At 46.9% G+C, this 21,136-nt stretch overlaps 1 protein-coding gene across 8 annotated transcripts in view; it reads left to right on the plus strand.

The window, feature by feature from the left end:
* dmd (dystrophin) overlaps positions 1-21,136 on the plus strand; it is a 72,984-nt gene that overhangs the window by 48,345 nt on the left and 3,503 nt on the right. For 6 of the 8 annotated variants that reach the window (XM_060048906.1, XM_060048905.1, XM_060048908.1 and 3 more), the window contains 15 exons: positions 966-1,027; positions 1,225-1,299; positions 2,358-2,559; positions 3,723-3,808; positions 5,355-5,512; positions 9,029-9,195; positions 10,150-10,261; positions 10,454-10,590; positions 11,266-11,304; positions 12,076-12,141; positions 14,745-14,810; positions 16,454-16,612; positions 17,830-18,073; positions 19,233-19,347; positions 20,042-20,131. In XM_060048906.1, the coding sequence (XP_059904889.1) occupies positions 966-1,027; positions 1,225-1,299; positions 2,358-2,559; positions 3,723-3,808; positions 5,355-5,512; positions 9,029-9,195; positions 10,150-10,261; positions 10,454-10,590; positions 11,266-11,304; positions 12,076-12,141; positions 14,745-14,810; positions 16,454-16,612; positions 17,830-18,073; positions 19,233-19,347; positions 20,042-20,131 (1,778 nt within the window). Of the gene's footprint in view, positions 1-965; positions 1,028-1,224; positions 1,300-2,357; positions 2,560-3,722; positions 3,809-5,354; positions 5,513-9,028; positions 9,196-10,149; positions 10,262-10,453; positions 10,595-11,265; positions 11,305-12,075; positions 12,142-14,744; positions 14,811-16,453; positions 16,613-17,829; positions 18,074-19,232; positions 19,348-20,041; positions 20,132-20,475; positions 20,502-21,136 lie in introns of those variants that run through there. The other 2 variants (XM_060048909.1, XM_060048912.1) reach the window with 2 other exon arrangements.

Here is a 21,136-nt window from a genome sequence, read left to right on the forward strand (position 1 = left end):
CTACTTCGTAGAGGCAATTTCTAGAAAAGTGGACAGCTCTGTTCGGTGTTTGTTTCATACCCCATCACTATAAATAAAACGTGGCGTCAATGTAGTACATGTGGTTCCTGTTGGAGCTTCTTCCAAATGTTAATCTATAGCCTTGCTCCCCCCATACTAAGTGGTTTCAACTATTCGTCAAATATATAGGTTTTCTTTTTGTATCAGCCGCACATTCAGTTTCCAGTCAAACACAGCCACACATTTGATCGTACATTAGTTTTTGTGAGAGACGGAAGCTCTGGAGTTCTGCATTAATAAAAAAAAAAATAGTGTGTGTGTGTATATATATATATATATATAAAACATAAAATAGTTATTTCAGTGTCATTATTGATTGCTATAACGAGTAATATTTCAGTATGTGGCCCAAATGTATGTAGTGTGTCTCCCACACACACACACACACACACACACACACACACACACACACACACACACGCACACGCACACACCTCCCTCTCCACTCCTTGCCCCCCTCCTCTGCTCTCTCCTCCTCTCCTCTTCACGACTCTTCTCTGCTCACCTCCTCTTCCTCACACTGGTGTCTCAGACTGGTGCAGTGTGACCGGCTTGTGTCTGGCCTGTGGGGAAAGTGCAATGCAATTCTCACCCATCATTATAAAACACTGGCATGAAGAAAAAAATGGATCCACCTACATTTCTTCAGCACGATTTCTATTTGCCTTCTGATTGGACAGCACACATCCCATCAGTGTGTTCCACACTGAATGATTGCACAGTTTCTGAAGTGTTTATTCCGACACTTATCCTCAACAGGTTGCCAATTAAAACCTAAACTTCCCCTCCATCGCAGGACTTCACCCCCCAGGAGTCCCATGTGTGCGTACTGGCAACGCAAACTGCTGTTGGGGTGATGGTGGCCAATTGTGATTCATCTCGTTCTTTTTCTCCCTCTCTCGCAGCCACCAGACCCAGACAACATGCTGGGACCATCCCAAGATGGCCGAGCTGTACCAGTCCCTGGGTGAGTCTGCCCTCTGTTTAATTTTTTCTTTGTTTTGTTTTTCACTTGTTGAGTTGCAACTACGACCGCTCTTCGCTTAAGAGGCTCATTCCAATCCATTCTCCTCAATTCGAAGGGGCTTGTTTGAGTCCCTTGCCGTCTGCTTTTTAAGTGGTGTATTTCAGTGGTGTCTCTTCTTCTGTGGTTTTGTTTTCCAGCCGACCTGAACAACGTGCGTTTCTCAGCCTACCGAACAGCCATGAAACTCCGCCGCCTGCAGAAGGCTTTGTGCTGTGAGTAGCCTGTCATTCTGTCTGTCTGTCTGTCAACCTGTGAGTCTGTCTCCCTACTTTCTGTCCTCTCTCTTTCTCTCTTTCCACACTTATCTATTCTTCTTCGTCTCACTGTCTCTCGCTCTCTCTCTCTCTCTCTCTCTCTCTCTATCTCTGTCTCTCGCTCATTGTTTTCTCTCATCTTATGCCATCACCACCTTCCCTCTCCCTCCACCTCTTTGGTGTGTGTGTGTGTGTGTGTGTGTGTGTGTGTGTGTGTGTGTGTGTGTGTGACTGTCAGCTGTATGTGTGTGTGACTGTGTCAGCTATATGTGTGTGACTGTGCATGTAGCTGCCATTTAGCTGGCAGCGGGCGTGAAGCACAGATGCACAGTGCCACTCTCTAATCATCACAGCTCTCCTCTCTCTCTGTCTCTGGCTGTCTGTGTCCGTCTGTCACGAGCCCCGTCTCTCTCCTTGTCTCTCAAATGTTTAAAAAGTACCAGATAATATTTCCTATTCCTCTCCGCCTCTTTGTCTCTCTTTCTCGGTCTCACCTCTCTCTCATCTCTCTCCCTCCCTCAAATCTCCCTCCCTCATCTCTCTAACCCAATGATTCCCTCTCTCCCTCATGTCTCTCTCCCTCTCCCCCTAGTCTCTCTAACCCCCATCCCTCCCTGTCTCTCTCTCCCTCATCTCTTTAACCCAATGTCTCCCTATCTCCCTCATATATCTCTCAATTCTCTCTCTCTCTCTCTCTCTCTCTCTCTCTCTCTCTCTCTCTCTCTCTCTCTCTCTCTCTCTCGACCCCTGTCTCTCGCTCTCTCTATCTAACCCCCTGTCTCTCTCTCTAGACCCCTGTCTCTCGCTCTCTAGACCCCTGTCTCTCGCTCTCTCTATCTAACCCCCTGTCTCTCTCTTTATCTCGCCTCGCTCTCTCTCTGTCTAACCCCATGGCTCTCTCTCTCTCTCTCCCTCTCTCCCTCTCCCTCTCCCTCTCCCTCTCTCTCTCTCTCTCTCTCTCTCTCTCTCTCTCTCTCTCTCTCTCTAACCCCATGGCTCTCTCTCTCGCCCCCTAGTGGACCTGCTGGGGATGCCGGCGGCGTGTGAGGTGATTGAGCAGCACGGCCTGAAGCAGAACGAGCAGCTGCTGGACACGCCCACGCTGGTGGCCTGCCTGACCAGCCTGTACCAACAGCTGGAGGCCACGCACGCCCACCTGGTCAGCGTGCCGCTCTGCGTCGACATGTGCCTCAACTGGCTGCTCAACGTTTACGACACGTAAGACCTGCGTACAGTGCGACCGCGTCCACACCTGGATGTATATAAGTCTTCAAACCGTACTTATTATACACGTACGCTATGTATGCCAGGGCGGGGCGACGAGGTGGCTAGCGTAATTGGGATTTTATCAGCGGGAATACTTGGGATTTTATCGGCAAAAAAATTAAATAAATATCACTTTGGATAACATCGTCTGCTAAATGCGGCAAATGCATATTCATCTTTTTCAAATGACTTGTTTTATGATCTATGTCGCTTCCGTTTTGTCACGTTGAACAATCCGTTAGTGAAGGCCAGGGGGGGTCTCCATGGAGACGGGGAAATCAGTCAACGAATTGTGGGTGTGGAATTTACAATCTACAAACGCTTAACATTTTGGACATCGAAGAGCCTATCAAGGTCGATATCTCTAGCAACGCAATGCAGAGCTTAAACTGTAGCTGTCTTTTCTGTCTTGTTTGTGTTTTTTTTACTACACTACCTTTTCATGACACGCTATTTTTTAAATGACGAATAATTTCGATAAAGGGGGGCTTGAAGGGACGGACGCATGTTTGACATCCGCGTGGTCGCCTACTTCTACCGATCGCGTCCAATTTATCGTAATCTGAGTTATAGTCTTAAGAAGTTTTTAGTTTGAGTCTTTAGCCTCCGGTAGAACGACACATTGAGGTGGGCTTTGTTCCCAAATGCTAATGCTACTCAAGGAACATATTTGTGGATATATAAACAAACGTTATTTCATATGAAGGCTGAGACTCAACAGATTCTAAGTATCAGCCTTATCCTCCTCTGACCTAAACTTGACGATGACGCATTAAGAAGTCGCAACCGAGTGTCTTACATTTTGTTATTATCATTCTAACACACAATACATCTTTTGTGAAACACACACACACACACACACACACACACACACACACACACATACTCACACACACGCACACACACACACACGCACGCACGCACGCACACACACACACACACACACACACACACACACACACACACACACACACACACACACACACACACACACACACACACACACACACACACACACACACACACACACACACACACACAGAGGGGGGTGTTTTTTGGCTACAAATGGCAGAATAACAGGATTCCATGGGGTGTGGTTGCTATGCTGTTGCTAGGGGCCGCACAGGGAAGATCAGGACGCTGTCGTTCAAGACGGGGATCATCTCTCTCTGCAAGGCCCACCTCGAGGACAAGTACAGATGTGAGTCACACAGACACACACACAGGCCATTACTTTGTTGATGCCACCCTATGTGGACGGATGTGAGTCACTAATTGTGAATTGTTCCGAGTAACCACAGGTTAGCAAAGTGCTGCGTAATATGCACACGCACGTCTATACTTACACACAATGCACTCTTCCCGCATGCTCCCTTCTCTCTCTTTCACACAAACGCACACACACACACACACACACACACACACACACACACACAATGCACTCTACACACATGCTCTCTCTCTCTCTCACAACACACACACACACACACACACACACACACACACACACACACACACACACACACACACACACACACACCCACAACCGTACACCCGTACACACACAACCACTCACACATACATCCCTACAACTATAAACACACACAAACACACACAAACCTACAACTATACACACACCTACAACTATACAAGCACACAAACACACCTACAACCAAGCACAGACACACACAAACAAAAACATACAAAAACACACAGAGCACGGTGAATCACCAGAAGTCAAAGGGAGAGTTTGTGTCATTTGAATGAAACCTAAGAACGAGTGTATATTTAAATAGACTCTGCCCGCAACATTGAGCGGAGCGCAGTTCACTCTTCCTGGGCGGTGCGGACCTTTGGAGGGGCAGTGTTATTAACTATGCTGCACAGCTTCACTGCGTTTCCACGGCATTCACTCATTTTCCACAGCTTCACTTGGTTCTCATGGACCTTTTATTTAGTTGTTTTTTATAGAGTTGTTTTATTGATTTTGTTTTTTCTCTCTCGTTCTCTCTTTCCCTCTTTCCTCCCTCGTCCCCTTTGTGCTCCCTCCTCCCTTCCTTCTACCCGCCTCCCTTTTCCCGTCCTCTCACTCCACCCGTCCTTCTCCTCCATCCCCTCCTCGCCCTCTCCTCTGTACTCCACCTCCTCCCCCTCCCCCCCATCTTCAACCTCCCCTCTCTTCTCTTCCTCCTTCTCCATCCCCTCGTCCACCATCACCTTCCCCTATCCCTTCTCCTCCTCTTCCTTTCTCCTCCAACCTCACCTCTCCTCTCCTCTCTCTACTCTCCTCCACCTCCCCTCTTCTCTCTCCCTCCTCCTCCACCTCCCTCTCTCTACTCCATCCCCTCCTCCTCTCTCCCTCTCCTCTCCTCCACCTCCCCCACTCTTCTCCAACTCCCACTCTCCTTCTCCTCCTCCTCCCTCTCTCTCTCTCTCTCTCTCTCCCTCCACCTCTTTCTTTATTTCCTCCTCCTCCTCCTCTCCCACCTCCCTCTCTCCTTCTTCTCCTCCTCCTCCTCCTTCTCTCTCTCTCTCTCTCTCTCTCTCTCTCTCTCTCTCTCTCCCCCCCTCCATCTCCATCCCCGTCTCTCCCTCTTCCTCCTCCATCCCCGTCTCTCCCTCCTCCTCCTCTTCCTCCTCCACCTCCCTCTCTCCTCCTCCTCTTCCTCCTCCTCCTCCTCCTCCTCCTCCTCCTCCTCCTCCTCCTCCTCCTCTCTCCTCCTCCTCTTCCTCCTCCTCCTCCTCAGTCCTGTTCCGGCAGGTGGCCAGCGCCACGGGTTTCTGTGACCAGCGGCGCCTGGGCCTGCTGCTCCACGACTCCATCCAGATCCCCCGCCAGCTGGGGGAGGTGGCGTCCTTCGGAGGCTCCAACATCGAGCCCTCCGTCCGCAGCTGCTTCCAGTTTGTACGTAACCGCCCCCCCCGCCACCCACCCATCTCATTTGGTTTGAACTTTTTTCCTAAGTAGCAGGGAAGAAGTTAGTGCAGGGTTTCACACAGCACTCAACAGCTTAGGTGGCCGCCTAAGCAACACACGCCTGCTGCCTCGAAAAACAAAAATGTTAATATTATACCAAAGTATAAAATGATCAAAACTTCACTCCCTCTCTCTGAATAGATCAGGCTTCAAGGGCAACAGTCTGTCAGCCTCCATGAAAATAAGCATTAATGGTCCACCTGTAAAAGACCTCTTACGGCCATAGACGGATTATGACATATCGGGCCCCTGGGCACGTGGACTCCGCAGGCCCCCCCCCCCCCTTCCAACATAAACACACGCACCCAGAATACACACACACTTATTGGCGATAATAAGTCATTGGCCTATACCTGCAACTCAGCAGGATTTGTAGCACAGGAAAGGCAACCTCACAATAATTATACAAATAAATGCATCTTTATTGAACCAAAACAGGATAAAAAATATATATAATTTATGAAATTCTTGGCGATTTGAACGAATTTCGAATGCTCAGCTTTCAACCACAAATAAAAACGACTTAAAGCAACTCAATACGAACAGTTCCTTACATTAATTGACAGTAATGCATTTCACCTATGAAATGCATTTTTTTCGGGCTCTGTTCCGTGCAAAATCCTCCACGATATCATCAAAGTCCAGTACATTGGTAAGGCTTAGGTCGCTCTCAATTGCCATGAGAGAAAGTGCCTTGAGGCGTTTTTGTGACATTTTCATCATCAGTTCATTTTTTATCCTGGACAGAAGACAGAATGACCGCTCCCCTTCGCAATTACTGACGGGCAGAGTCAGAAAAAGCCATAGTACTAAATAGGCCTACACATTTGGAAACATAGATTGCAGTCCACAATCGAGTATAATTCGTAGCAGTCCTTTTGGGGTTGCATCACCTCCAGGCTTGTTAAATGATCTGAACTGAATAAATTCATTGCTTCAACGCTCCACTTAAGAGTTCGCCATTGCTCCATGTTTAAATGACAGTGTCTTGTTCGTGACCGGTCTCAAATTCACAAACTGAAATAGTGCCCCCTATTGATCTTTTTATTAATTTATTTACTCAGTAGTAATAGGCCTACTATTGCTTTTTTCGCTTGCATTTTTGTATTTCTCTACTGATTGCTTAGACAATGCAACATTAAAAGTTACTAACGGTGGGGCCCAGGGCCCCACCGTTAGTAACTTGTGGGGCCCTGGACCCCACTGTTAGTAACTTGTGGGGCCCTGGGCCCCACTGTTAGTAACTTGTGGGGCGGCTCAGTCTACTTCAGTTACTAACAGTGGGGCCCAGGGCCCCACTGTTAGTAACTTGTGGGGCCCTGGGCCCCACTGTTAGTAACTTGTGGGGCCCTGGACCCCACTGTTAGTAACTTGTGGGGCGGCTCAGGGGGGCCCCTGGGCATGTGCCCGGTGTGCCCGTGCAGTAATCCACCCATGAATCGTACGTAATCTGAGTCGACGCCGATGCCGTGCCAACAAACTGGTTCATCCGGGGATTTAAGAGTTAAGCTGAGTGAGGCAGATGCCGGGCGATATTGAGAAGGCATGCTGTCGATCGATTTAAGAACCGTTTCGATAGCAAAATCTATGTTCTCTATAGCGGTCGCCGTTGTTGTTTCATCACATAACACCTGGTTAATCACTGATTGGATAATCTTTAGGCACCCTCAGTGCTCATTGGATAATTGCTTTTTCAACAGCGAAACCGTTGTGTCATGTGTCATGAACTCGGTTGAGTGGAGCGAATGGACAGAGGTCTGGACCCAGGTTCGAGGTGTCTTGCTCAAGGATGTGTAGGAGGTTGTTTTGAACCTAGAACCTTTTATCAAATAGAGAGAGGTTATATAACCCTAAATTCCTAAATCATCCAAATAGCTCAAGTAATGATAGTGAATGACGGTTCAAGTGAACCGCTAGCATACGCCAACGGCTAACTAACAGTTAAAATGCTCTGCTTTGCCGGAGGGCTAGCTAACAACGAGCAAAAAGCCAACCAATATACTCTATTTGGACTGAAAGGTTAGCCTAGCAACTAGCGGCCCATTAAATCACCCAAACCTCATGTACTCCCTTAGCAAACATCTAGAGAACCCTCCCTCTTTAGTTCCTTCCATTGTAAAGCTTTAGTCAACAACATTAGAGTGAGGGACTGCTTTCAGTATCTCGCTGTTATCATGCAGACCTTACTTGCTGCAACATACTCACCCCTTTCGGGTTTTTAGAAACGTGTCGAGGGGCGGCATGTGGTTCAGGAGGTAGCGCGGGTTGGCTGGTGACCGGAAGGTTGCTAGTTCGATCCCTCGGCTCCTCCTCGCTGAGCGTCGAAGTGTCTCTGGGCAAAGCACCTAACCCTGACTGCTCCTGACGAGCTGGCTGTCGCCTTGCGTGGTTGACTCCGCCATCGGTTGTGTGAATGCGTGCATGAATCGGTGAATGTTAGGCACTACGGTGAAGCTCTTTGAATGGCCACTGGCTACAAAAGCGCCATATAAATGCAGTACGTTTACGTTCACGTCCGTGCAGCACTTCACACTTCCGTCATTGCGTCCGTTATCGATTGTACGCTTCAACTGTCTGGAAGGAGGGGTCCGCTCAAGAACTAGAGACAGACGCACGGATACACATTACCACCCCACCTACCCTTCTCTCCAACCTGCTTCCTCTCTAGATCCCCCTGTAATCTCGCAGGATTACCCATAAATCCTCCATGGGATAACCAGCCAGTTTTGCCTCTCACTCAACGTTCTCCCCCTTTTTCGATTTTTTTTTTCATTTTTTTGTTTGCGTTTCCCTTTGCCAAGAAGTGATTTTCCCCACTGTTGTTCCTCCGTCCCTCTCCACCCACGCGTAAAATCACTGTTTTCTGTGGATAGAGTCTATCCAACACGACACCGTCTCCATTGTGTGTTTTGATTCATCTCTGGTTTCGCTTCCGCGAGTGGAGGGTGTGACTGATATGGTTACAGCGCGAACCAATCAGTGGCGAGGTACAGGTGTGCATCACATGACCTAACCGCTGTTCAATCCCCAACTGTCAATCCATCGTCGTAGGGCAAGAGAGGTGTGTGTATTTGCGTGTATGAGACGCCGGCGTATTATTGAGTACTTTTGACTCTCAGCCAAAAGGTCCCGGGTTCAAACCCCAATGAACACCGCCCTAGTCTGGGTCACTTTGGCCCAGAGCGTAGTAAACACCAGAGCACCTGTTAAACGATAAAAGGTCCCATATTATGCCAAGTTCGATTGTGATTAGCCGTTACAAGCCATTCTGTGTCGCCCACTTGTGATGTCAGAAGAGGCCGATTTTTCAAAACGCCTTGTAATGGCTAATCACACTCACACCCGGTGGTATAAAATGGGACCTTTTTTAAAAAAACGATTCAAGCAAAACCTCCAACTGGGCTTTGATCCGTCTTTGTCCTGTCTTCCCCCCCCCCTGTGCAGGCCAACAATAAGCCGGAGCTGGAGGCGGCCATGTTCCTGGACTGGATGCGTCTGGAGCCCCAGTCCATGGTGTGGCTGCCCGTCCTGCACCGCGTGGCCGCCGCCGAGACGGCCAAGCACCAGGCCAAGTGCAACATCTGCAAGGAGTGCCCCATCATCGGCTTCAGGTACGCCGGGGGAACACAGGAGTCTCACCCGGGCCAATAGGACGTCTTCTCAGGGTGGTTCATAAAATGGTGGCTTTTCGTTGTCATGGTCACTCGTCTTTGTAAAGTTTGACCTTGACAAATCTACTTTTCTCAGACCACATTACGTTTCTCCAGTCGGTTATCTTGAAATAAGATCTTTGTAGAAAACAAGATGATGCTTTTGTATTATTTAAAAAAGGTATACAATTGTGGTGATCTTAAAGGGGCGGTGCCACTGGTTTGTTGTGGTCTTAAAGGGGCGGTGCCACTGGTTTGTTGTGGTGATCTTAAAGGGTAGGTGGGGCTGGTCTATTGTAGGTCTTGACGTGGAGGGGGGGGGGTGTACACGTTTTAATCAGGGTCCTCAGTTGGGAGTCCTGCTGTTCAGGAATTTTTACAGCCCCGACCTCGAGGAAAAACATTGTTGTAAATCTGCTTCCTGTCAGTCCCCTCTCCTACTCTCCCCCTTCCACTCTGTCTCTTAGGTTCTTCTCTCTCCCTCCCCCTGTTTCTCCCTCTCTCCCTCTCTCGCTGATGCTCACTTACTGCTTTGATTGACTCTCTCTCGCCCCCTCTCTTACTGCCTGTCCCCCGATCTGTGTTTCTCAGTCTGTCTGTCTTTCTTTCAACTCACTATTGGCTGGGAAAATAAACATTTGCAGTGCATCGCCGAAGCAGATGAATAATCGACCGAACTAGGAATTGCACTTGTGTCTGAAAAGTGTGAGATAATATTATGTCTCTCCCTCCCCCTCTGTATCACTCCCCCTCTGTCTCTCTCTTAATCCTTCTCTCTCTGTGTCTCTTTTCTCTGTGACTCTCTCTCTCTCTCTCTCTCTCTCTCTCTCTCTCTCTCTCTCTCTCTCTCTCTCTCTCTCTCTCTCTCTCCTCTCTCCTCTCTCTTTCCTCTCTCTCTGTGTCTCCCGCCTCCAGGTACCGCAGTCTGAAACATTTCAACTATGACATCTGCCAGAGCTGCTTCTTCTCGGGCCGAGTTGCCAAGGGCCACAAGATGCAGTACCCCATGGTGGAATACTGCACTCCGGTACGTGTGTGTGTGTGTGTGCGTGTGCGCGTGTGCGTGTGTGCGTGCGCTAAACAAAGCCATTTTCGTCTGTCTGTCACTGTCTGCCTTTATAACCTGTTATAAATCTCTGTCTCTCTGTCTACCTATGTCTCTCTCTCTCTCTGTCTCTCCTTCTCTGTCTATGTCTCTCTCCCCCCCCCCCACCCCCAGACGACGTCCGGGGAGGACGTGAGGGACTTTGCGAAGGTCCTGAAGAACAAGTTCAGGACCAAGCGATACTTCGCCAAGCACCCGCGCATGGGCTACCTGCCTGTCCAGACCATCTTGGAAGGAGACAACATGGAGACGTAAGGACCCCATGACGCTCGCTCGCTCGCTCACTCACTCACTCACTCACTCACTCACTCACTCACTCACTCACTCACTCACTCACTCACTCACTCACTCACTCACTCACTCACTCACTTGCATACACACTCTCTCTTACACAAACACACACTCTCTCGCTTACAAATACACTCTGTCGTACACAGACACACACTCTTACACTCCCTTACACTCTCTCTCACACACCCACTCACTCCCTCACTCTCTCTCCCTTACACAATCTCACACACTGATGGAGAACATCTGATTAAGCCATGCCAACATGATAAGAGACAACATGGTGTATTTGACGTACTGAAGGTGCTCTGCCAAAAAAAAAAAGTTCTTTGTTTCCTTGGAGTCTAACACACTTTGAAAGCCCTGGTTTAGGGTGTTGAGTGTTGAGTCTCCCAGCTGAAAGGTTCTTGGTTCAATTCCCAATATGCCCTCACTCACAACCTGCTCTTTTGTAACGGGACGATTTTGTGTGCGTGTCTGCTGCAACTCCAATTTGTATTTCATTGTGTAACATTCTCTATGCTTGTGTTGAGCTGCACATCCCGGCTGCTTTGCACACTACGTCTCCCATCATGCTTTGCGGTCTGGTCTCCTCCCACTTCCTGTGTCATCATCTCCACGTTCTTTTTGTCTTGCAGTCCTGTCACTCTGATCAACTTCTGGCCCGTAGAACATCTGTGAGTACAGCTCACGCACGCGCACACACACACACACAAGCGCACGCACAAACCACACACACTGCCCCTCATAACAATTAATTCTAATTCAATGCATTTTTTTAATCTTTGAATATTACATACTAAATACATGAGAATCCAGAATAAAAGATCTCCTCTGAACAGATAAGTTAAGATATGTATGTATGTATGTATGTATGTATGTATGTATGTATGTATGTATGTATGTATGTATGTATGTATGTATGTATGTATGCATGTATGTATGTATGTATGTATGTGTGGAGGATATGCGCCATAGTGCAATTATTTTGAACAAATAGATAAAGTGCAGTTTCATGATTACAAAAATGTGATTCAAGTGCAGTGGGATGACTCTGAAGATGAGAGGTTTGAGGTTCCTGAGCTCTCTCTCACTCCCTCTCACTCTCTCTTAATCACACCAGACACTAATTACATGTGTCCTTGCTCATCGTGTGACGTCACTTCCTGTGCGCACTGTATGCAATCTATAGGTCGAAATGACGAGGATGCTCTTCATCCCGCAGCTTGTGCCCTCCTCATCCTCATTACGTTACGCTCACGCACTTCTTTCTGTGTGTGTGTGTGTGTGTGTGTGTGTGTGTGTGTGTGTGTGTGTGTGTGTGTGTCACGTCACAGCTGTGTCTCCACAAATAGTTATGATATCTAGAGACTTGGTTTGGGCTTGACTGTATTTCTCTCTCTCTCTCTCCTTCTTTCTCTCCATCTATCTCTATCCCGATCTCTCAGGCCTGGCTCCTCCCCCCAGCTCTCCCATGATGACACGCACACTCGCATTGAGCACTACGCCAGCCGGTAAGAACCGGTAAAAACGATCGGCGGGGAGACTTACCCGGAATGACACAGGGCGCATCCGAGCACATTGGCGTTTTTTTTATTTTTTTCTCCAATTCCAAAAGCATTTTTACACTTAGATATTCTGCTGACACCCTTATCCAAAGCCACTCACAGGGAAGACTGAGGATGTATCAATATGAGGTAAAGGTCAAGGATCTTTGACCGGCACCAGCGAGTTTCTAGAGAACACATCTAGACAGAATGCAGAGTAGCTATCAGAGGACGAGCAAGGTTAGAAGTTTGACCGTCTTTTTGACTGTTTACTGAGTATCTTGCTTTTAAGACAACCGTCAGATGCAGTCTGCAAATTGAACACATTCTGTGTCTATACAATGGCATTCATTCAAACAAGTATATTCAAGAGCATATACGGTTCATATAGTATATAGATTCGAGTACATATACACAATGGTTAAAGTGTGACGTTATTGTCGTTTAAAGGTATGGCAAGAGAATTTAACTTTATGAGGTTTTCTAACATTGTTGGTGGTGCTCCGGCAGCTTTGCTCCGGGGGTAGACAATCCCGGGCAACAATCCCTTTCTCCCCTTCGTCACTGTTCAATCAGAACTTCAGCGAGTCAAAGCCAAAGTTCCTTTTCCCCCAATTCCTTCTCAACCATGGCCGAGATTAGCCCCACTACGAGTCTCGCTGTGGAAGTACCGGGAGTCCGCAAACGGCAACGATCCCTTTCTCCTCCTCCACGTCACCGCTCAGTCTGTGCTTCAGATTGACGTGGAAGGTGCGGAGGTGCACACAGCCTTTGGCCATGATGATATATATTATCTTATATTATCTTATATTATTTAGATACAGAGGTCCAATACTCCCGCCGGAGCATATTAGAATGCTGACTAGAATAATTACAGAACACGGCCAAAAGCTGTTTTGCGCCTTCGGATGATATTATGAATCCGAGCCGTTGCGATAGATCCACTGTAAACACGAGCGCATGGTACCGTGGCTGCAAGCTGCTCAAGGCCACACCCCCACCCTCCACCTTGACCCGCCTCTAAAAAACGGCACGTTTGTGGAAAGCTCATTGTGGGACTGGCTCGTAGTGGCTGTAATTCTGCACCAAGGCTGGAATTTATTGAACGTCTTCAAATACCGTATTAAGGGCCCACTAACGCCTATATATAAGCATCCATAAAGTAGCATGCCATGGGACCTTTAATGATGTAAGAGGAATGATATTTAATGGCAAAAGGAAAAGAGAGTAGCCAGTCAAATCAAATCGATGAATCTGTCTATCAATCAATCAGCCGATAGATCGCTGCGAGGTATGTGTGTGTGTATTTGTGTGTGTGTGTGTGTATTGGGGTGGGGGGGGGGAGGAGGTAGCTGGCGTTCCACTTAATAAATAGCAGCATAGGAGCTAGAGGCTGTGCGTTTGATCCCAGAGAGAGGGGACGCTTGACACCAGCCACTGTAACCTGGGGCTAGGACACACACACACACACATACTTTCTCACACACACCCTCTTGTGGCTGTGTTTCCTCACGTCATGCCCTAGCCATAAAGTAACCTCCAGGATCTAACAGTGGCTGTCACTCCACCAACAGTGCTGAGGTGGCTCTGTTGCACAGAGGGTTTGCCTCGTAGGCCACGGTGTCTAAGAACATTGGAACCAGCGTTTCCCAACCTGTGGTTCGGGGACCCTTTTGGGGCGGCAGGAGAGTGATTATAAGACGCAGATTTTTCAGAATCAGAAAAAAAAAGAAGCTTACGAAACAAATGTTGGGAATCTCATCTCTAGACTAAATGGTCACCAGGACAAAGAAACCCAGAATAGCATCCTGCTTCTGTTGTGTCGACCGATAATTACCAGAGGCGAGTTCGGAGAAAGCCCTACAGTTTTATCCCCCCCTCCATCAGGAGTGGGAAATATTAGCCCCGCGCCTCACTTTTACAGACCCTTGGTCGATTGAGTCGTACCTTAGGAGTCTAACCGGCAAAGCGCGTCACCACGTATCGCTTATCCCCTTCGGAAGAAGAAATAAAGGGTCTGACCCCCGAGATCGGTCGGACCTGGGCGATGAAGCCGGGTGTTCCGAACCAAAACAGTTGTTCAGCAGAGTCGTATCCCAAGATTACTTTATAAGGGGTTATTGGATGAGGAAGCGAATTCCTTGAGTACGCAAAGCGCATTGGTGGTCCTGAGATGCCCTGTATAATCGCAGTGAACTTATTATTAACTCTGAATCCCTGTGGAAGAACAGGGTTTTAAAGGTGACATATTATACCACCAGGTGTGAGTGTGAATAGCCGTTACAGGCCATTTAAAAAAAATCTGCCTCTTCCGACATCACAAGTGGGCGTGTCCACCTAGATGTGTGCTGGATAGATCGTCATACATCTAGGTGGACACGCCCACTTGTAAAGTCAGAAGAGACACATTTTCAAAACGGCTTGTAACGGCTAATCACGCTCACACCTGGTGGTATAATATGTCACCTTTAAACGTCTGGGGATTTCCTGGGGAACGGAGGTGTCTGGAGCGCTACGTTGTTGATGCTGACTTGGTCCTCGCTGTCTTTCTCTTGCCTTCCACCTTGCAGGTTAGCCGAGATGGAGAACCGTAACGGCACGTATCTCAACGACAGCATCTCTCCCAATGAGAGCATGTGAGAACCGCTTTGATGCTTTACACTTCCTGGATTGTTTGTGTGTATACCTCCTGCCTGGCTGAGTCACAGACGGGCTGGCCCTCCCATCATTGGATCGTTGTTGATTGGTTAATTGCAATTAGATAATTGATTATCCATGACAAGCAGTCATTTATTATTATTATTATTATTATTATTATTATTATATTTAACATCAATAGGTCCTTATTGTTAGGGATATGGGCCTTTCATTGTACAGAAGATGTATTTCTTGCCCAGTAGCCATTGGAGTACAATACAATTCAAACATTTGTTCTTGTTTTATTTTGTGTGTGTACTCCAATTATCTTTGTATTGTATGTATTATTATTGTAATATTGTATGTATTTAACCAAGCAAAGAGAGAAAGTGACTGGGGCGAGGGAGCGGGGGGGGGTTGCAGCTTCATTTGGGAATCTGGAAAGGATGTAACCCTCCATTCTAAACCTTACCCTTCTCCATTTCACTTACACTGCAACCCTGTTGCAATCCGCGGCAAATCCAATTAGCTTGATTCATGATTGCCGCTTGCCTCTAGACAAGACCCTAGCATAGTGCTATGTGCACCAAGTGTAGTTCTATATAGTTCTATATGTACCGAGCATAGAGCTGTCTGTATGCACGTAGCTTAGTGCTACACACAGCTAGCTTAGTGCTACCCCCAGCTAGCTAAGTGTGCACATAGCTTGGTGATGCACACACCTAGTTAGTGCTAGATGCACCTAGTTTAGTGATATAGGCACATATCTCATTGGTATACACACCTAATTAAGTGTAAACATGTATTTCTTGGTGGTATACCCACCTAGCTTGACAAACCTTGCATGCCACTTTATCCAACACTGGGATATCTGCCGTTGTATGGTTCACTGGCCACAAACTGTCGATGTATGGTTCACTGGCCACACACTGAAATACCTGAACATGACATTATCTACTGGAAAACATAACAGATTTTACAACCCATTCTGTGTTTGAGGGTGATTAGATCTGTCAAGACCCTTGACTAAAAGAACAGATTGTTCAGACACCAGACGGCTTTGTCAGAATCAAACCATTTCAACAGCTTTATCTTCACTGACAGCTGTTTCTGGAAGTCTTCTATTTTTTTGGTATTTTTTCAAATCGCCTTTTTCCCGTTTACATTTAAGTATTTCAGGTACTGCCTGCCAAATACCACTAAAACTGTAAAGTAAAAGAAGGGTTGAAAAGATCTCTCTCTCTCTCTCGCTGCCTCTCTCTCTATAGCTCCTTCCTGCTTGTGTGGAATAGAGTAGCAGAGCTGAATTTCAGTCATTTTGGTTGATTCTTATTTTGCTCACATTTTGTTCCCCAACTAATGAAATCCTGTGTGTGTGTGTGCTTGTGTGTGTGTCTTTGTCTGCTTCTGCGTGTTTCTGTTTCTGTATGTGCGGATGTGTCTGTGTGCGATTGTGTGTGTGTGTGTGTGTGTGTGTGTGTGTCGTCGCATGTTTGTGTGTGTGTGTGTGTGTTCTTGTGTGTCTCTTCTTGGGTTTGCGTGGCTATTTGTGTGTGTGTGTGCTTCTCTGTGTGTGTGTGTGTCTTCTCTGTGTGTGTGTGTGTGTGTGTGTGTGTGTGTGTGTGTGTGCGCGTGCGTGCAGAGACGACGAGCACATGCTGATCCAGCACTACTGCCAGTCTCTGAGCCAGGGCTCCCCGCTGAGCCAGCCGCGGAGCCCCGCCCAGATCCTCATCTCCATGGAGACGGAGGAGAAGGGGGAGCTGGAGAGGGTCCTCGGCGACCTGGAGCAGGAGAACAGGTAACCACACACACACACACGCATGAACACACACACACACACACACACACACACACACATAGAGGCACACGTAGAGACAGACGCACACACATAGAGACAGACACACACACATAGAGACAGACACACATGCACACTCACACACAAAGGGACAGACGCACACACACAGAGACAGACGCACACACACAGAGGCAGACGCACACACACAGAGACAGACACACACGCATGCACAATCACACACATAGAGACAGACACACATGCACAATCACATGCATAGACAGACAGACACTCACCAGCACACACATAGAGGCACACACACACACAAGGACACACATGGAGACCGAGACGCACACACAAGAACGCACAGAGACAGACAGACACGCACGCACAGTCACACACATAAAGACAGACAGCCGTGTAAGGACGCACATGGAGACAGACACACACACACACACACATGCGCAAGCACACATACAGACAGACACATGCACCAGCACACACAGAGACAGACACGCACCAGCACAGTGGCACACACACATTTGCGAATGCACGCACAAACACACAGAAAAACAGAGCCATGTGAGCAGAGAGATTTATTGCTTCGCAATGCAAAAACGTTCTTAGTGGGATCAAATGATTGGCACTGTCCTACAGAGGACGCTGTACTGTACACTCGCCTATGAAACATTTAATAGTCAATATTAGTGCTGTCAAATTAAAATGAATTAAAATATTATATCTATTAAAATATTTAATCGCTATTAATTTTTTTTCTATGCTAAATATCCCTTGATTTCTTTGTCCCATTATTTTTTCTCATTTTAATGCTCGTATCAACGTGGAGAAGTGCATCGGTTTGCCTTGTGCAAATGTTTTCTTATTGATAACAACATTGGCATATACTGATCAAAAGAGGACGATGCAAAAAAAAAAAGCCTATTGTGCAATTAAACAATGAAAATACAAACATACTGCCTTGAACATAGCAGTCAGGCTACTGCTTCTTTGATTTGAGCCAAAGAAAAAAAAAAAATGAAAAAAAAAAAAAATTGCGTTAATCGCGCGATAAATAAATTAACGCCGTTAAAATTGGTTTGCATTAACGCCGTTAATAACGCGTTTAACTGACAGCACCAGTCAATATATAAATAAATATAGCTTACAGTCCATTCTCTCTCTCTCTCTCTCTCTCTCCCTCTCTCACCACCCCTCCCCCACAGGAAGCTGCAGGGGGAGTACGACCGGCTGAAGCGGGCGCACGACCGCAAGGGCCTGTCCCCGCTGCCCTCGCCGCCCCACATGCTGCCGGCGTCGCCCCCCAGCCCGCGGGACGCCGAGCTCCTGGCCGAGGCCAAGCTGCTGCGGCAGCACAAGGGCCGCCTGGAGGCCCGCATGCAGATCCTGGAGGACCACAACAAACAGCTGGAGTCACAGCTGCACCGCCTCCGCCAGCTGCTGGAGCAGGTGACTGTGAATAGTACTATAGAGTATATACTAACGCCCACAGCTGCTGGAGCAGGTGACTGTGAATGATACTATAGAGTATATACTAACGCCCACAGCTGCTGGAGCAGGTGACTGTGGATGATACTATAGAGTATATACTAACGCCCACAGCTGCTGGAGCAGGTGACTGTGAATGATACTATAGAGTATATACTAACGCCCACAGCTGCTGGAGCAGGTGACTGGATGATACTATAGAGTATATACTAACGCCCACAGCTGCTGGAGCAGGTGACTGTGAATGATACTGTATAGAGTATATACTAACGCCCACAGCTGCTGGAGCAAGTTAGACGTATACTATATAATATATACACTATACTATATGGAGTGGAACACTATATGATATATACTAACAGTGGACCAGTTAAGACTTTGTATTATATTGTATATTTAACAATTATTCGCCGAAGGCGAAGTCAATAGTCCGTAAATAGTGAGGAATAATAATCCGTGAATAATGTGGAATAGCCCCAGAGGTGAATAATTGTTATGGTATATACTACACGTGAACACTTTGCCGGGATTTATTTGTTTTTATTAGCGGCTTATTTGTTTTTATTAGCGTGATGGGTATATATAGAGCCCAATATACCGAGATAGCGAACCAATCAAATTGCGCCATCTTAGGAGGTTCATGTATACTAATATATTATATTAAGCACTTTATAATGTATACCTCCAGGGACAGCTGTCGGAGCAGGTTAGATACTATACAGAACAATACATTTTATTATATTAAACACTGTATATATATATATATATATATATATATATATACCATCAACGCCAGCTACTAGAGCAGGTTAGACATTTATATCATATCCACAGGCTGGAACTTGTTAAACTTGTTATACATATTAAACCTAAACAATAACTCACTCACTCACTCACACAGTCACACACACACAGTCACTTGCACACAATGCCTCTCCTATCATTTTACTATTTGATAATGGAGTAGCTACGATCTGATTGTAACGTGTGTGTGTGTGTGTGTGTGTGTGTGTGTGTGTGTGTGTGTGTGTGTGTGTGTGTGTGTGTGTGTGTGTGTGTGTGTGTGTGTGTGTGTGTGTGCGTGTGTGTGTGTGTGTGTGTGTGTGTGTGTGTGTGTCAGACGGACTCCAAGGTGAACGGCACAGCCCTGTCCTCCCCCTCCACCTCCTCCCAGCGCTCAGACTCCTCGCTCCCCCTGCTCCGCATGGCCGCCAGCCAGACCACCGACACAATGGGTGAGACCCCCCAGCCAATCAGCCCTCCACGCCTCCACAACCATCACCGTCATCCATTCGTAGACATCCATTTTATTTTTCCAATGTTATCGTCCTAATCGGGCAGCTGGGATGTTGTTCCTCGGTAGAATACACAGAATAACATCCACGTCGACCACAACTGTAGGTTTAAAGCTGGGTTACGGCCTTTGTTGTAGAAGCTTGTTTTCGTCATTTATGTCGAAAATCTTTCGTCATCCCGACAGAACTCATTAAATAAAAAAAATGATAATAGTATCTGCTATCTGGTGCTGTTGCAGGCCTTTAATAAGCCTGTCCAATCGTTTCGTTCGACCAGAATGAAATGATTGGCCGGCTAGCCCTGTCAGTCTACCTCGTACCGGCTACCTGCTAGCACTCTGCCCGTGCCCCTTACGACTGTAGTCTTCTACAAGGCTAGGCAGCGCTATTGCTAAAGCTAGCGAGGAAGCCACATGTCTTGGGTGGGAGGCCTGAGGCAAGGGATGTGGTTATATAAAAAGAAATTGGTTGGATACTTTCAAAATCGACATTACTCTGACTGGCTTCTCCAAATTTCCTTCCCTGGCTTTAAAGGACAATACCGGTCTGCTGGGGAAATCACTTTGTTTACCAATTTTTTCGAAGACCGTTTGGTGTGTTTAATGGCTTTAATGGCTTCCTCCCCCCGCTCCAGGAGATGATGAGCTGTCCAGCCCCTCCCAAGATGCATCTGGGCTGGAAGAGGTGATGGAGCAGCTCAACAACTCCTTCCCCCACAGCCAGGGTGAGCGCACACAAACACAAAGCACTCACTCACGCACGTGTGGAAGGCCAAAAAGGTCACAACTACACCTCATTGTAGACTGGTACTGATTTATATCAACGCTATGTTCGGCGTTGAAGCATTTCTAATGTTTTATTCAGCTGTAAAATGTGCCGTCTTCGTAGTTAAAAAAGGTTAGTTAGCAAATATGTTTAGGAAACGTTTTTTGTAAGTTTCTCTACGTTCAGACACCGACTGTTTTCAACAGGTCAAAGGTTATAGGCAAAGCTGATGTGTTTTTTCCTCTCTTCCCCGTCTCTCTTTCCATCTTCCTTCCTTCCTTTTCCTTACTCCCCGCGGTCCAGCAGGGAGACGGGGACACCTGTAAGAGGTCAGTCGCTCCTCTCTCTTTGTCTCTCTCTCGGTCTTTGTCTCTCTTACCTCTCTCTGTCTTTGTCTCTCTCTATTTACCTCTCTCTCTCTCTCTGTCTTTGTGTCTCTCTCTTTATCTCCCTCTCTGTCTCTGTCTTTGTCTCTCTCTCTTTAACTCTCTCTCTGTCTTTGTCTCTCTCAATGTCTTTGTCTCTCTGTCTTTGTCTCTCTCAATGTCTTTGTCTCTCTGTCTTTGTCTCTCTCAATGTCTTTGTCTCTCTGTCTTTGTCTCTCTCAATGTCTTTGTCTCTCTCAATGCCTTTGTCTCTCTGTCTTTGTCTCTCTTTGTCTTTGTCTCCCTCAATGTCTTTGTCTCGCTCTGTCTTTATATTTCCCTTTGTCTTGATGTCTATTTAACTTTATTTCACTGTCTTTAAGTCTTTCTCCCTTTATCTATGTGTCTTTCTTTATAGCTCTCTGTATTTATGTCTCTGTCATTGTCTCTCTAGCTCTCTCATGTCTTTATGTCTCTGACTCTCCCTCATATCTCTCTCTTATGTATTTATGACTCTCTCTCATGTATTTTCGTGTCTCTCTTATGTTTGTGTACCACTCTCTTTCTCTCTCATGTCACTCTCGTTTGACTTTGACTCT

Source organism: Gadus macrocephalus, chromosome 4, assembly GCF_031168955.1.
Source record: "Gadus macrocephalus chromosome 4, ASM3116895v1".
Lineage (NCBI taxonomy): Eukaryota > Metazoa > Chordata > Actinopteri > Gadiformes > Gadidae > Gadus > Gadus macrocephalus.